General features: G+C 44.6%; 2 protein-coding genes across 2 annotated transcripts; one reads left to right on the forward strand and one right to left on the reverse strand.

The window, feature by feature from the left end:
• Positions 1-811: 811 nt before the first annotated feature.
• Positions 812-8,270, reverse strand: LOC308150300 (heparan sulfate glucosamine 3-O-sulfotransferase 3B1-like; the record flags this gene model as incomplete). The annotated part of the gene is made up of 3 exons (XM_080523146.1): positions 812-1,430; positions 5,950-6,163; positions 8,243-8,270. The coding sequence occupies 3 exons, from the start codon at positions 8,268-8,270 to the stop codon at positions 812-814; spliced, it is 861 nt and encodes a 286-aa protein (XP_080379272.1).
• Positions 8,271-13,488: 5,218 nt separating this feature from the next.
• On the forward strand, positions 13,489-17,185 carry LOC308150301 (radial spoke head protein 4 homolog A-like; the record flags this gene model as incomplete). The annotated part of the gene is made up of 7 exons (XM_080523147.1): positions 13,489-13,583; positions 13,932-14,160; positions 14,565-14,870; positions 15,040-15,489; positions 15,833-15,977; positions 16,704-16,821; positions 16,948-17,185. 7 exons carry the CDS (start codon positions 13,489-13,491, stop codon positions 17,183-17,185), a joined length of 1,581 nt encoding a protein of 526 aa, XP_080379273.1.
• Positions 17,186-17,390: the final 205 nt, after the last annotated feature.

Genomic DNA, 17,390 nt, shown 5'->3' on the forward strand with positions numbered 1-17,390 from the left:
CAGCATTACATGCACAAGGAATGCGGAACATTGGATTGGATGGATTGGAATGCAAGTCCTAAAATAGCTTTGCAATCTTTCAATGACCACCAATACAGTATAGTATGTACAGTATAGTATCCACTGTCTGCAAAAGACTGTTTCCACAGATTGTGAATGCATTAAAATTAGTAAACGTGAACCATGTAACAGACAGGGGCTCAGATCCAGAATAACTAACCTGGTCAAAGCTCCTTTCCCAATACTGTGTTAATCCAATCCCCTCCCACTCCCCTTATTAATCAGGTCACTTTTTGTCCTCAGATCATTCTACAGTTCATTCTTACAAGTAAATCACCTCTGAAATCCAGCTCTCTTAAATTGTCTAGTGCTGAATCATGGGAAGAGCGATTGGTCATTGTTGTTGATGAGATTGGTGCAACTCAAACATGTTGATGTGTGTATGATGTATGAACATGTTTGAACATTTTTTCTAAATATTGTATCTTGTGCCACGATTGTGTTGAATATGTATCTAATGGAGAAGGACTCCATCTAGTGGACCATCTAGTGGACTGAATGATAAGTGCATGCTATGGGATACATCTTGGAAATGTTCTCTCTGTATTTCTGTGGTATTAATTACACAGTATGATAATACTCCCTACTTCATATGGTTTGACTGTCTGAACAAAATGGTGTGGTGTGTGGTGCAAAATAAAGTGAGATTGTGTTTTAAATGGTTCTGTAGTAACATCCATGTTGAATTAGGACCTACTCCAAATTCTTTAGAGTGTGTTTTCTATGGTAAGGATGATCTCTGCAGTCCCCCCTAATACCATCCAAAGTCCTGTCCTGTCATCTGGTAGAACCTCAGGTTGTGAGGGTGATAGAAGTCCTTTAACCTCTGGATGACCTGGGGATTGATCTCAGTGTGCAGTCTCCCCTTGGTCCTGCCCAGGCAATGGGGTTTACTGCTACCTTCTGGCTTCTTAAGGCAGGGGAAGCCCTTAGTCTTGTTGAAGTAGAAGTGTTTGTCTGTGATGATCCTCTGCAGGCCTAGGAAGTCCTGGACCTTCCCCAGCTCTCCAGCTGGGTCGCTCACCAGCCTCTCCCCATGGACAAAGTGGATCTGGGCCATGGGGAAGTGGACCAGCCACCTCTCCAGGTGCAGGGCGTATAGGCCTATCCAGATGGGGCTCCACAGGGAGTCCACCACCTCTTCTGTCCCGTTGCGGAATGTCAGGATCTCAAAGCTGGGAACGTCAGGGGTCTTGGACACGATTTGGGTGTAATCAGAGATGGCTCGGGTCACAGGGTCCCGCACCACCACGATCAGTTTGACCTCCTGGGACATGGCTTGGATACGGGCAGGGCTCTCTGCCGTCACAAAGTAGCGTGGCGTCTTCTCCATGACCACCTGACCCTCCAGGGCTTTGGGCATCAGGCTCCTGAGGGAGAGAGGGGAGGCGGGCATGGATGAATGACTGGGCAATGATTTCCTCAGAACCACTTCATAACAAAAAATTATACATTTACAGTACAGTAATAATAGATACTATATCAGCTTATACTCTTAACTTTGAATAACAAGGAATACACTATGTACAAGTCGCCAACCAATCAAAATGTTCAGACTTTTATTCAGAAAAATTTAAATATATTTCAGCGTTGTTGAAAATCAATGACACAGTCTCAAGTCAAGCCAAAACATTGCAATGCAATGTATTCGGTGAGTAATCCCCACTACTCTACACTAACTAGGTAGTAGTGGGGATTACTCAATGAATCCATTGCATTGCAATGTTTTGGCTTGACTAGCGAGTGTGTCATTGATTTTCAACAATACTGAAATGTATTTACATTTTTCAGAATAAAAGTCAGAATGGTCCGTCGGTTAGCGACTTGTTCCCGGTTTCACCAGCTGCTGTCACATTTCTGTTTAAATTTCAAAACAGTTAAATGTTTTACTAAAAGTACAGAATTCACTGTTCAAACATTCACTGTTGCGTCGTATGCATGGTTTTAGAACAAAGAAAGTATTAATTGTACTGTACATTCGATCCATATCCTATTGTGTGGAGACCTACTGTGTCTTCAAGAAGTCTAAATCAATCAAACGTAGCCACATAACATAAGCATCATATTCCCTTGCACAGTAAATGATCTGACCAGGCTCACACCCCAGAGATACAGTAACTGTGTCTGTCTGTGCCTATTAGGTTGATGCCAAAAGGACTGGCTCTTAATAATTCACATGGTGTAATACACTTCTCTCCAGTGTGCTTTCAGTCCAGCTTTCTGTCCAGCCTGACTGTGCTCTCCCTCCCTGAAGGACGTCAGTCCACTCACATCCAGATTAGATGAGGGCTAAGGGCGCTGACTCTCCCACACCCTCTTGTAAGAGCATGTGCTGCCATAGAAAGATTGGGCACACTGAGCTATCTGCCTGAAAGGAAAACCAATTGAAGGCAGAGAGAAAGGAAGAAAGAGAGACTGCTGGGGAGAAAGGAGGAGGGAACACACAAATACAAGCAAAGGCCATTAGTGAACCACTTTGATTTTCCCTGGAGACAAATTCTTGTGCTGGCAGAATATGCATCATTTGTGTTGCATTGACTTGCTTGGCATTTGCACTCAGCTACTCTCCTGTGGAGCTCTTATCTAACCATTATCAAGATGGAGTTCAATTCAATGGCTAGTGTTTCAATAAAGAGTGTAATGATTTGGTATAGTAAGCAGACCCAGGAAGCGGTACCACACAAAAGGGTCTTTACTTAAGGAAGTGCAGCCAAAACAGGATACCAACACGGACTCAAGACTCGGAAATAAAAGTGGAGAACACAGTCTCAAAAACAGTACTCGTATATTCCAATAGCTTACGTTCACGATGCAACCAACTAAGTGGGAAGTGAAGGCAAGTGAGGTTACATAAAGTCAGTGACAATTAAACACAGGTGCAGGTGATAAGTTCTTTATGAAGTGGCACAGTGGATGGCCGGAGTGAGACACCTAGGGACACCCCCGTCCAAGATGTTGCACCCAGGTCCTCTCCTCCGGACCATAACCCTCCCAGTCTACAAGAAACTGGAGCCCCCAACCGACCCAGAGGCAGGACAGAATCCAGCGGACCATGTAGGTGGGTTGACCTCCAACAAGGCGTCTGCATCTCCAGTGCCTCCATCTCCTTCTCCTGCTCCAGGAAGAGGGGGGCCTGGTAGCCTTACTGGCTCTGGAAGGGAGACAACCCAATGGAGGAGCAAAGTAGGGTGTTGTGCACGTATTCTGCCAACACCAGCCGTTGACTCCATGACGCAGAGTTGCTGGAAGTGTAGCACCTCAGTTTCCCCTCCAGATCGTGGTTGACCCGCACCGTCTGACCATTCAACTGGGGGTGGAAGCCAGGAGACAGGCTGACAGAGGCGCCGAGGCAACTGGTGAACGCCTTCCAGAACCTGGAGGCAAACTGAGGGCCATGATTGGAAATCATGTCCTGGGGGAGGCCGTGGACCCGAAAGACATGCTGGACCACCAGCTTAGCATTCTTCCAGGCCAACGGGGGTTTGGGGAGGGGGACGAAATAGCCGGAAAGGGCCATCACAAAAAGAATGCACATGGGTGGGTCTTGCTGTCCAAGGGGAACGCTGAGACAACACTGCAATGTCTGAGTCACCAACCTCCATGAAGGGCAGAGAGGTGTCTGGGTACACCAGGACAGGTGTTGAGGTGAAGCACCACTTGAGATCAGTGAAAGCGCCTTCCGTCACCGGTGACCGGGAGGTCAATGGCACAGTCATAGGGCCTATGGGAGGGTAATTCCTTGGCCCACTGCTTGCTGGAAGCCTCTCTCAGATCCCAGTGAACCTGGGGAATGTGGGAAAGGTCGGGCCTGACCTCTCTCTCCAGGGGGTCCGGTGTCCTGGTGGAAACGGCCGTGAGGGATCTTGGGGGACAGGAACTAGGGGGCTGGCCATGGCTGTCACAGGTGTTACCCCATCAGAGGAGCTGGACCGATGATCTGTCTATGTGGGGGTTGTGGGTAGACAGCCAGGGGTGGCCGAGGACTAGAGGGCACTCGGCAGAATCGATTGTGTGAAACTGGATCAGTTCCCTATGGCCCTTTCCTATCTGGAGATGCACCGGGACCATGCGTCGAGTTATCCTACCCGACTCCAAGGGCTGGCCGTCCAATGCCATGACGGGGATAGGATCGGAGAGAGTTAAAAGCGACACTCCACTCCTGGACTAGGCCCGCATCTAGCAAGTTCCCCGCCGCCCCCAAGTCGATTAACGCCCGAATGTGACGGGTGTGTTGGGCCCACTGCACCACCGAGGGAAATAATTTGTCTCCTGGGTCGAAGGGTGAACTTCAACTCGTAGCATCCCTCCCATGGCTAGCTCGTCTGCAGTACAGCACCCCTCTCGTAGGCAGCATTGCCTCTCCTCTCTGGAGAGAAGCATCCCTCAAACTGCATGGACTCTCCCAGAGACAGTTCGTCCTCCTGTCTCTCCTACTCCGTGGTGGCCCAAGTCAGGGCTCGACCCGTCAGCAGGGTGATGATATAGGCGACCCGGGCTTGCTCGGTGAGGAAGGAGGATGGCTGGAAACTGAAGACCAGGGAGCACTGAGTGAGAAACTCCCGGCACCTCTCTAGTCGCCCGTTGTAGCATTTGGAAGGTGGACGTCAAGGCTCACTGTAAACCACCGGAGGGGACGAAGCAGCCTTTGCCCCGCCACCACGCAGGTTGCCGTGCGACTGACAGGTGTTGAACTGTGGTAGTCAGCTGGAGTAGGTTATTGGCCATCGTCTGCAGGTTCTGCTCATGACGAGCGAGAATGGCTTCTTGTACCGCTAGAGCGAGAGGGCATTGATCTGCATCCACTGGGTTCCTGGTGGCTTAGTCTTCTGTAACATTTTGGTAGTAGTATAGTAAGCGGACCCCGGTGCGGTGCAGATAAAGGGAGGCAGACAAGTAGGTAGCGGTACCAAACAAAAGGATCTTTACTTAATAAGGAAGTGCAGCCAAAACAAGACAAAAACACGAATTCAAGACTCAAGAAATAAAAGGGAAGAAAAGTCTCAAAAACAGTATACTCGTATATTCCATATTCATATAATAGCTTGCGTATATGATGCAACCAACAAATGGTGAACAAACGGTGAAGACTAAGCGGGAGTGAAGGGAAGTGATAGCAGTGGACGACTTGCGACCCCCTTCCATAACAAAAGAGCCTTGATTTCCTTTTCTCTTTTTTTTATTAACAATAAGTCAGCGGGTGCCATTAGATAATGCAGTGCTACTTTGATCAAGCAGCCTTGTGGTGAATATTCAATTCTGGCATTAGAATTTCAATGTTTCTACAAAGTACTGTACTGTTGGGCACTGTTGTCCCATACAAATAATGGTGTATTTGGTACAGTAGGTGTGGAGGGCATTTGGAGTTGTCCTGTCCACTGATTCTAAGAATATTGAAACACTGTAAACTGCATACTATGACTGTATTGGCATTCATCGGATATGGATGGATATGAATGAATCAGAATATAATATAGTTTAAAAAATGTACTATGTGCCACTATAGGACTCCAACTGTTACATTGGCCTTGTACTTCAGGGAGCCATTAGTATGGGCAATATACAGGTTCAGGCCATTGAGAAATCCCCTTGGCCATTTCATCCCGTTTAACTCGTCACGTGCACGACTGACCATACAACTCACGATTCAAAATCCAAAGAGGAAAGTGCATGGTATCGTTATACACCTTCTGGGAGTTGATGGATTTCTTATCGGCAACTTCATTGAAACATGATCTCATGATAGTAGTTTAAAATGAATTATCATGCTTGTGTGTGTGTGTGTGTGTGTGTGTGTGTGTGTGTGTGTGTGTGTGTGTGTGTGTGTGTGTGTGTGTGTGTGTGTGTAAGCATCATCATCATCAATAGGTGCTCAAACGAAAAAGAACATACCTGTACCAATTCAGCCCACGTGAGTAGTGTCTGTCGAAAAAGTGGGGTTCAGAGCCAAGTGCGCGAATGTCAGGGTGAAGTCTTAAAAATTCCAGCAGTGCTCGTGTTCCGCCCTTTTTGACACCTATGATGATCGCTTGAGGTAGCCTCCGTGTCGCCGTCCAGTCTTTCCCCAAATTGGCAGCTTGCGCACCGGACGCACCTGTGCCGCCAACTGCGGATGCTGTACGCACATCTCCCCTAATGTCAAATGAGGAGTTTTTAATTCGGTTCAAGTCTGTCAAAAGAACCTGCTGAGATGATTGCTTCAAATGCTTCGCAGTGCCCACTATACCTGAATCACAGCAGTCGGAGAGAATGAAGTACAGCGACGCACAAACCACTACAAGGGAAAACATGAAAAGAAGTTTCTGTAGGATTCTCGGAACGTCTTGATGGTTGTGATAAGAGCCAGCCATTCCTTCTTCCGCAAATAAATACTTGCCATTCTATCACCAATTCATCTCTTCATACTGGCAGTCATCTAAGCAAAATCACTGAGCCATAATTCCATGCCCAAAAACATGGTGCGCCCGCTGCTCAAAGTGAAGTGCCAAATGCGTTTGTCATCCGCTGGTAATAATATGTCCATTAACTAACTTCTCCTCATATTTTCTCTATCTATAGGGAGAACGTTTTGTTTGAAATAGCAGTTCGAATGTTTTCACTGTCCATTGTACTTTCTTGGTAACCATCATCATCCGTTTGAGAAGCTGCGCGCATATATGTCTGTCCTGCAATATACCTTGATTCGACGGCTGTGACAGACGGCGGGTTTCACTTGATCATATTTGAGTAGGTGTTTCCACTGTTGAAACTGAAACTGCTTTACCAGTTCTGATGTGATCCTGTAAAATTAATTATTTTGAGAATATTTGCGTGAAACAATTCGATTTCCTTCTTCAGGTTATCATGTTGGCCAGGATGGAAAATACACATAATACTAAATTAAACATAATTGGTGAATAAACTAATTAGAAATGATCTGAACTAATAAATAATGTGTGTGTATCCTAACATAGTATGAGATGGCAACATAAAGAGAACCAGGTCTGTCTTGAAAAATAGATTGTATCTCAACAAGACTAACTAGGATACTTTTTTTTAAAATAAATAATAATTGTTTAAAAAAACTTGCATCCACCAGTGTTTGGTTTGTTGTTGTTTAGATGTGCAGATCAGTATCAGTTTTGCCTGTATGATACTGTATGAGAACAGCTTAACATGCACAGTCAAAAATCAAATGCCTTTCATTAGTAAACAATTAGAGCTGGTAGCCAGCTTTCATTCACTTTTGCAAAAAAATTTTTTGCATTATTGTTCTTTGCATCCACTAACATAATGCAAGCATAAAGCCCTAGGCATGACATAGAAGGGAAGCATTGGTAAAACATGTGTTATCTCTGAGCAGAGGTATTATATAGGGAGGGGTTTATGTTTGATTCTGCTTGTTTCCACAGTAGGGTCATAGTGAAAATCTCTGTTATGGAAGGCTAGCCAAAATAAGTCACTTCCACTTAACCATAAAAGCCCTTTGGAACAGGAAACTGAATTGTTTCACTATTTACCAGGAAATGGTATGTTAGCTGCTGTGTAGAATCTCTCTCTGGAGCCTTAAATTGGTGGACCCTGATGGAGCCTACAGAGAGGCATGCATGGACACTCACAATCCCACACCACTGTTTCCCATTTAAAGTAAGTGCACCTGAAATCCAATACACATCCTCATAAGAGAACAATAGGCATCCTGACTCAGGGGCTGAAGAGAATCCTTCACATGAGAGAGGCTTTACATATATCAAATCACTGAGGAGATTCACATTGGATCATTGGGTCATACTGCACATAAGCTGCAAGGAAAGCTGAGCATTTCACTCCATACATGAAAAAGAGCATTACAATTTAAGCAAAGCATTGCACGTTCAATTCGAAAAAAATATTTTTCATATAGTACAGTATATGTAGTTATCCAAAAGAATGATAACAAATCCCTAGAGTTGGCAGTTCTTTGTTGTTGTCACCAATACATGACATAACAGATATAACAAATATGATATAACAGGGGAGCACTCTGTTTCTCTTCCAGATTCACATCTACAAAGGGTTGGAAAAATGAATCAAAGACTACGCATTTGTATGTAACATAGACTCTCTCGATCTCTGGGCGCTCCTGCCTTACAATACTATGGTGGGTGTTGACATTGGCTTTAGAGAAAATGTACTCCCTGACTACCTGCTGCATACGCAGACTGACCTGGTTCCAGCCTCACATCTGGTATCATTGTTTAATAAGACCCGGTGCATTGTAAATACAGAGGGATTACAGATCACTTTGAGAGGGAGAGACATCATGTCTACCCGTCTGTTAGCTGGAGTAAATCTGTGTTTGTTCTGGAAAATGACCATGTGGGATTATCGGGTGGAGAAACGCAGGGTAATGATGAGAGGAGGAGGCTGGCCTGCTAACACCTGCTATGGGTTTAGGAAATTACATCCCACTGATCAATAATGAATCTGTTGAACGAAACACATTTTCATATTACAGTGTGTGTGTGTGTGTGTGTGTGTGTGTGTGTGTGTGTGTGTGTGTGTGCGTGTGTGCGTGTGTGTGAGTGTGAGTGTGAGTGTGTGTGTGTGTGTGTGTGCGTGTGCGTGTGTGTGTGTGTCTAGTGAATAACATGGCATATTGCTGGAGAGGAGAAAGAGTTATTAGTTATTACACTGTCGGTATAGTGGATGCTGTAAAAGCCATAGTACTGTAGGTGTCATTCAATTGTTAATCACAGGACAGAGAAATCACATCTCTTCTGTCAAGGACTCTTTACATACCAGGCTCCAATGGGAAATATGTGTGATCAATATTTAATATGTGCTGTTCCTCAGAACTTCATAATAAGTAAAGCACAGCAGCTTCTATCAAGTAAAAGGAATTGATTTTCCTCCCACTTCATGACATGCCTAGCCTTTGTCCCAGCTGGTCCAATTTAAGTCATGATTGGTCTGTTGTCAAGTTAAATCAACAGCGCTCTATGCCTCTTTCCATCTCTTACTGAAGGTTTCTCTCGGTTCTCTGTTGGTTCTCCACAAATGTTTACTTTCCAAATCAAGTTCAGTGACTGAACGAGGTACGCGTTTCTCATACTGCAGCCATGTCTCACATAATGCACAAATTGTATGAATTAATACATAAAAGACTGGCATAAAAGTGTTAATTGTTTCAGTAGTAGCCAGCTCTCATTCTCTTTTGCAACATGCTGAGTTGAATAGTCTGAATAGAGCAATACACTGAGATTACCCAGGGATTGTCTTAAATATATGCACAGGCATGGTCAGAAGATATGGTAACAATCGAGTATGTCACACAATGTGACAACACTAGACAACATTCGCCTACCCATCCTGCAATCATAGTTGAGAGACTCTTGACCCCTGAGCTGGATGCCAAAAGATAATTATGTCACATCATGTTTAAGGGTGTATTTCTCGACAAGGAGCCGTGGTCATATAAGCTTCAAACATCCCCCCAAAACGAATTAGTCAAGGATGGCTCACAATAAAAACCGTTTCAGTTTTCCAATATGTAATGTAACTGCGTTGTCCCTCTAGTGACAATGTTTTATATTAATAAATAACTATATATCAGTGATCCTATACCATGACAGTTTCCCCTTCCAATGGTGACTTACACCAAATTTACTCCCAACCAATTTCAATACCCAAATAGTATGAGGTAGCTATACAATGACACCACACCAAAACCTGCTCAGTGTCTAAGTGCACCCATAATAAATAAATACATTGTGTCTGTCACTTAATGTAAAAAAAAGTCAAATAGTATGATTCACTTCCAAAATCCCCTTAGTGAAGGTTCTTAGTGCGTGTCAAATCTTTGGCCTACTACAAGACAATATCCTTTTGATTAGAATTAAAGCCCTCTAACCCACTGTCACATTCAGCAAATCTTTTCATAAAAGAGATTATTCTTTATTTCAGGCGTATCCCTGGAAGATTAATAAAGGACCATAGTCACTAGATTAAAAATGTAAAAATAGTCATCTGATTTGCACAATACTAGGAACAGTTTCTTGTTCTTATCTAATCTTCTACATACTATACACTACCATAGTCAAACCCCTAAATGTTATTTTAATTTAATCAAAGTCTCTCCTATCAGTTCAGAAGTTGTTAACGCAGTATAAAGTTTGCAATTAACACCACCAGGACACATACTGTTCAGGATACAAGGTAACAGGACAATGAGTGTTTGAATTGAATCTATTATAGAAAACATTTGTTTAATTAACACACAGTTTACAAACATATATATTGGAATACAAATAATTACAAATATTACAGCCAACTACTGTATAATAGCCTGTCTGAAATTTATTCATGAATTGCATTTCCTTCAAAATGAAAATACTTAATATCCATGACTCCAATGTGATACTGGAATGGATAGTATGTGCACAACAAATGTAGCCTTTTGTTGATGCATCTGAATACATATACAGTGTTACTGTAAAGCTCAAAGGCACAGTCTACTGTTCAAAGCTGATCAACAACGAACAATACTGATTGTTTTCAAGTATTTGGTATTTTTTTTTCAATCACAGTTTTGCCAACCACATACCAATTATGGATGTATCTTATAATACCTTACAACTAACTAATAATAAGATCCTTATAACCAAGCAGTGGATTTTCTACAACATATTTCTTAATATACCAACAAGATATATGCGCCTTCAGGTTGTCTTCCACTAGAAAGTCCATGGCAGCCTGCAGAGGAGAATGGTACAAACATCAATAACATTTAGTGGCGATTTCACACTTTCAATGTAAAATCTCCATTGAAGACGCTTTTTAGTCTAGGGTTGGTCTTAAGCCTGGTCTGTGAAACCGACCCGTAAAGATATACATCTGTAACACCATCTGTCTCTTTCCACAGACATGGCCGTTTACCTTTGACAGAAGTGCAGCTACACCTTTGCCCCGGAATGAGTCAGGAACAATGGTTGACTGCAGATCCACCTCCCTTTGCCCAGTGATTTTGTAACGCAGCACCGCGCAATCCGTATGCCCTGTGCCGAGAGGAGAAAGTTAATTCACATAACAGATCCTATTCGCTTCCAGTAGAAAGCCATGACCGGTCATTAGTAACGTTTCCCAACAGGCCATGAATGAACACCGGCCTCGAGTGAACACCGGCATCTCCCATGCGAGGGGCAATCCATGCGCTTACCCGGCAAGCTGACAGTGAAGCAGAGGTTGCGTCGGTCGTGTTCCACCTTTAAATTGCTATTTAGAGAACTTATTACTCTAAAGGCAGGTGTGCTATGCTTGAAAAAAGGTGCGCTATTTAATGCACCGAAACGGTAAAACAGTTTTCTTAAAGCCATTTGTTAAAACGCATGCCTCGAGGAACCTCAGTTGTAGCGTGAAGGTGATCCTCCCACATGCAATGTAAGAAATGTCCAGCAGGTGACGCAAGATGATCATTCTATTCATGAAAAATGATTTAGTAATTCAATTTCCAATCCTCCGATCTGACACAGACATGGTATGTGTCTGTTATCCTCCTAATACCTGGCAATTAATTGTTGTCCTCTGTTGGGGACATGAGTCTGAGACCTCAAGAACCATTTATGCAATTGATTTGAGTCCTACTGTACTTTCAGGACATCTTGGGCTGTCTAGTTGTGGGGGCGTGGCTAACAGAGCACATGGACCTTCTTTTCAAAGTCGCGGGCATTCCATTCATCAGAGCAACGCATCCGGGTATTTTACCCTCGCGTCATGTCCCCTTTTTTGAGGGAAAAGGTCCCTTTAGTTTTACTGGCGGTAAATACAAATTCGAGGTCTTTAGTAACCTCTTTAAGTAATCTTTAATAACATAAAATAAGTCAACAGTATTGCTTTTTAACTATTAGGAGCCCAAATCCGATGGCCAGTCAAGCAAACAATGTAAATGTTGTTGCCAATCGTTCTAGGAAGAAAAATACGAAATAGGTGTTGATGTGTGTCCTTTCAGTCTGCCTCCATGCATGTGGACGAACGACCCGACATCTATCACCTTTTCTGTCGTTAAGACACTTTATTTTGTCTCAAATACCCTAGGCTACGAATGTACTGGGCTGCAAAGAGGAGAGTCCTAGTTATACTGTAGCCAATCCAATGAGTCAAACAGATTCTTCAAGATTTGGCAGTCCATCAATGTCACAAATGATCTTGATGTCTCTGATGAGGAGAAAAAGAGTGATGCCCTTTTGAAGGTGAAATCTCTCTTAAAAACGTGTGAAGGTTAATATAAATAATTATGTGACCTATATAGTGTACTGTGTAGCCTACTGTAGTAGCTGGATTCAATAATGATAATTATTTAATTAATTGGACAATGAAAAATGTACAAGCTTGTGTGATTTTCCTAGTGGGTCAGAATGCACCATTTATGATCCCCGAGTTTTCCACTTCAATGAATGAATGGTCTTTATTGTCATTGATATAGTACAGGTACCAAACAACGAAATTTGGGAGGGGGGGCTCCCCTGGTGCTAGGGAAAAAAAACTAAAAACAAGGGAAAAGAGCTGGTTTACATAAATAAAGGCTATATACACTATCCACTATACTATACTATACAAATAAAACACTGTGCTGTACTCTATGCTATGCTATACCTATTCTAACATTTCCTATTCTCTGAACCTTATGTACCCGAGGGTTGTCATATTGCACATAGTGTTATTGCACATTCATCTAAAGTGTCGCAGTTTGCAGGTTTGAAATGTACACATTTGTGTTTCAGTATTACACTTGATTTCAATCTAGTAGCTGCCATCAATTTGTCTAGATTGTCCAGGGCCTAGATTGATTGATTGATTGAAAACTTTATTAGAAGATTTGCAGAAGTAGGTACATGAAAGTACATATTACATACAAGGTCAACTAACAGGATAAAAACCCAAGAAAGCCACTGGCTTATTTCAATTGGGGTCCTTGACCTAGAACCTAGGTCTTTGCTGTGTCAAATAACAGTTGGAGGGCTCAACAGAGCCGTTCAAATTGATGATTTTTTAGCTTGTCCTTTTCAACTGTACTGGTAGGGGGATTCAATCATAGTTCGTAAATTCGCTCTGGAATCTGATCAGCACTCATGGAATGCCTCTGTCCAATCAAATTACTTGGTCGCTTTATGACGTTGAACCCAGTGTGCGCTCCGGCGGTCTCAGAGCGAATTTACGAACGCAGCCATTGACTGGACGGCGGTTTGATGCAGTAACACCAGCATAGCAACGGTTTTGTTTACCATAGCAACATGCTTCGTTATTTCTCTGGAAAGGAACTTGGTTACCGATAGCTAGTTTTTACAAGCTAACGGTTGAGATATCTGTCGTTTTGGGCTCAAGTTTTGGCCATTGATGGTGTGCTAAATGTTAGATTATAATTGAACTAGAAGGTTGATTGACATAAACAGTTGTAGTTGTCCAGAGCTCAGAGAGATGGAGGGTCAGGAGGCAGCGAGCCAGCGGGATCAGGCGGCGACCTGCTTCAAGGCTTTTATGCTGAAGAATAGTACGAAAAGTAACCTCAACCTGTGAGTATTTGATCCTGGTTTTAACCTCAAATGATGATATGTTCCCACTTTTAGTATAAGAGAATTTGGTATAGTGAAGTGTAGCGTATGATATGTTTGTATACGTTTTACAGTTTATAACACTGACTTGGTCCTCCAAAGCACTTTCATGATGACTAATTACGGTTGATGTCGATCATGAATATTAATGTTATATTACTCTTTTACAATTAAGCTCAGAAAGCAAGTGCCCACAGTGATGACATGGTCCATTCCCTTCCCTTAGCAGTGTTCATAGTAGCTGAGACTAGTGTGGTAAAACCATGACAGTATCACTGACACATCACTGTATCCTCAAACCCTTCCTAGTTATGACCACCTCGCACGGCTGCTGACCAAGGTGATGGACGAGCGTCCAGACAACGCGGTGGACGTGATAGAGGACCTGAGTCGGGAGGTGAAGCGGGGCTTGCTGCAGGACCAGCAGAACACCCTGAGAGACCTGCCCATCACCCCCGCTGCACAACTCCTGGCAGAGCAGCAGCGGCTGCTGTTCTCTAGAGGAGGTGGTGATGAAGGCGACCAAGAGGAGGAACTGGTAGGACGAGATAATAATAATAATAGTAATAACTTTTATTTGTATAGCACTTTTCCTACAGTATATAGCACCTTTTCCGCACACACTTTCACACACCAATGGCGGCAAGCTACCATGCAAGGCGCCAGCCCGCTCACTGGGAGCAATTTTGGGGTTCAGTGTCTTGCCCAAGGACACTTCGACATGTGGCCAGCCGGGGCTCCAACCGCCGATCTGCCAACCTTGTGATCATTAGACGGCGACTCTGCCTCCTGAGCCACAGCCGCCCCATGGACTAAGCTAGACAACAATGTCGTGTGAAAAGCTGTAGATAGTCAGGAAGCTCATCAGAGATAACCTTTAGGGACAAAGTAGTGACTTGGATGGATCAATAGTTTCTGTGATTGTCTCTTGTCTCCCATTAGATTGAAACGCCCCTCCCTAACGTAGGTGAGCTTGGCTTTTTCCTGGAGCAGGCTGGGGTGGGCCTGGGCGCAGAGGAGATGCAGAGGGTCTTTCTGGCGCTCAAACATCTGGTGGACTCCCAACCCCTGCAGCGCTGCCGGCTCTGGGGCAAGATCCTGGGGACGGAGGGCAACTATCTGGTCTCTGAGGGGGAATACAGGGAGGGGGAGGAGGGGGAGGAGGAGGGGAACGAGGAAACAGCAGAAGACGAGGAAAGAGAAGCGGAGGCTCGGGATGACGAGGAGGAGGCGGAGGTGGTGGAGGTGGTGAGTTACAAACACATCTGGATTATATATTCCAATGGAAACAGTGATTATTAAATGTTACTGATTTGATCATTTATTTGAGTAATATTCAGAATAACTGAGACTTAATGCGAAACGCTTACTTTTTATATTCTATGAAATGGTGATCTGTTCTGTTTCGTCTTTTTAGATTGACCCTCTCCCACGGTCTACGTACAAGCCTCCCCCCGTGGTGCCAAAGGAGGACAACCGCACAGGTGTGAACAAGTTCACCTACTTCGTGTGCAGTGAGCCGGGCCTGCCCTGGGTGAGGCTGCCTGCCGTCACTCCTGCACAGATCACAGCCGCACGCCAGATCCGCAAGTTCTTCACAGGGAGTCTGGACGCACCCATCATCAGCTACCCCCCCTTCCCGGGCAATGAGGCCAACTATTTGCGAGCCCAGATTGCTCGCATCTCTGCCGGCACGCAAGTCAGTCCCCTAGGATACTACCAGTTTGGGGAGGAGGAAGGTGAAGAGGAAGAGGAGGGAGCTAAAGACAGCTTTGAGGAGAACCCGGACTTCGAGGGCATTCCTGTCCTGGAGATGGCAGACTCTCTCTCCAACTGGGTGCATCATGTCAAGCACATCCTGCAGCAGGTACGTTACCACACCCTGGCTGCTCACATCATGACCTCTGGAAGGAATACAGTATCTCGGATTTGAGGTGTGTGTCTGTCTGTGTGTGTGTGTGTGTGTGTGTGTGTGTGTGTGTGTGTGTGTGTGTGTGTGTGTGTGTGTGTGCGTGTGTTATTTTCCCATCGTAAGGAATACAGTATCTCGGATTTGAGGTGTGTGTGTCTGTCTGTGTGTCTCTGTGTGTGTGTGTGTGTGTGTGTGTGTGTGTGTGTGTGTCTGTGTGTCTGTGTGTGTGTCTGTCTGTCTGTCTGTCTGTGTGTGTGTGTGTGTGTGTTATTGTGTGATAACAGCATGGCTCTTCCAGGGTCGCTGTGTCTGGGTGAACCTGGCGGAGAAGCCTGAGGACGACTTTGACGAGGGAGCAGAGGAGGAGGAGAAGGAGGAGGAGCCTGACGAGCCGGAGCCAGAGGTGGGCCCGCCCCTCCTCACCTCCCTGGCCGAGGACGCAGGTCAGCCTCAGTCTGGGTTCAGCAACAACCAGCATGTCTCAGTCTAACAACCAGCATGTCTCACTCTAACAACCAGCATGTTTCACTCTAACAACCAGCATGTTTCACTCTAACAACCAGCATGTTTCACTCTAACAACCAGCATGTTTCACTCTAACAACCAGCATGTTTCACTCTAACAACCAGCATGTCTCACTCTAACAACCAGCATGTTTCACTCTAACAACCAGCATGTTTCACTCTAACAACCAACATGTTTCACTCTAACAACCAGCATGTCTCACTCTAACAACCAGCATGTCTCACTCTAACAACCAGCATGTTTCACTCTAACAACCAGCATGTTTCACTCTAACAACCAGCATGTTTCACTCTAACAACCAGCATGTTTCACTCTAACAACCAGCATGTCTCACTCTAACAACCAGCATGTTTCGCTCTAACAACCAGCATGTCTCACTCTAACAACCAGCATGTCTGACTCTAACAACCAGCATGTCTCACTCTAACAACCAGCATGTTTCACTCTAACAACCAGCATGTTTCACTCTGCTGGTGGATCTGACACACTTTACTGAGACAGCAGGGGAGGGGAGAGGGCCACAGATAAGGGAGGAGAGTAAACGGGTGGATTTGACCCTAGAGAGAATGCCAAAGCTCCAAACTCTGGCTCCTTCCTGTGTGTCAAACTCACTTGGTCTTCCTGCTGCTCTGTCTGCGTTGCAGAGATCTCTGGCACCCCTCCCTGGAGCTCCAAGATGTCCTCCACCCTGATCTCTCAGTTTGCCATCGCTGTGCTGCGCTCCAACCTCTGGCCAGGGGCGTACGCTTACGCCACTGGGAAGTAAGACGCCTTCATATCTTGATTTCCAGAATTGTACACTAGATATAACACAATGTGACTTTTATTATCGTTGTCTAGGTTTAGATGGGCAATATTGCAGTTGTTAACTGTTATTTCGTCCTGTAGGAAGTTTGAGAACATCTACATTGGCAGGGGCATGAAGTTTGCTGGGGAAGGCTACACGCCCACCTGCCCACCAGCGCCCCAGCTAGAGTACCCCAGCGGGCCAGACATCACAGAGGCCCTGGACCCCAATCTGGAGGAGGAGCAGGCGCTGAAGGCTGCCCTGGAGGAGCAGAGGGCGGCCCAGGAGGAGACGGAGGGTCTGGATGGAGACGAAGAGGAGGAGGACGACGAGGATTGAGGAGGAAGATTTGTGGAAGGGTTAAAAAGTTCAGTTCAAATAATATTAATAATAATATCAAATAAAATATTTGCTATGTTCACTACAGCCTTATTTTGTCAAAAAATACACAAATAAAACTAGTCACAATGACCTCTCTCTCCCCTTTTATTCAATGCATGAACATTATTGCCCTCCTCAAACAAAAAAACCTTTACGGTCAAGT

Source organism: Nansenia antarctica (genome assembly GCF_963989245.1).
Source record: "Nansenia antarctica genome assembly, chromosome: 2".
NCBI classification, from domain to species: Eukaryota; Metazoa; Chordata; class Actinopteri; order Argentiniformes; family Microstomatidae; genus Nansenia; species Nansenia antarctica.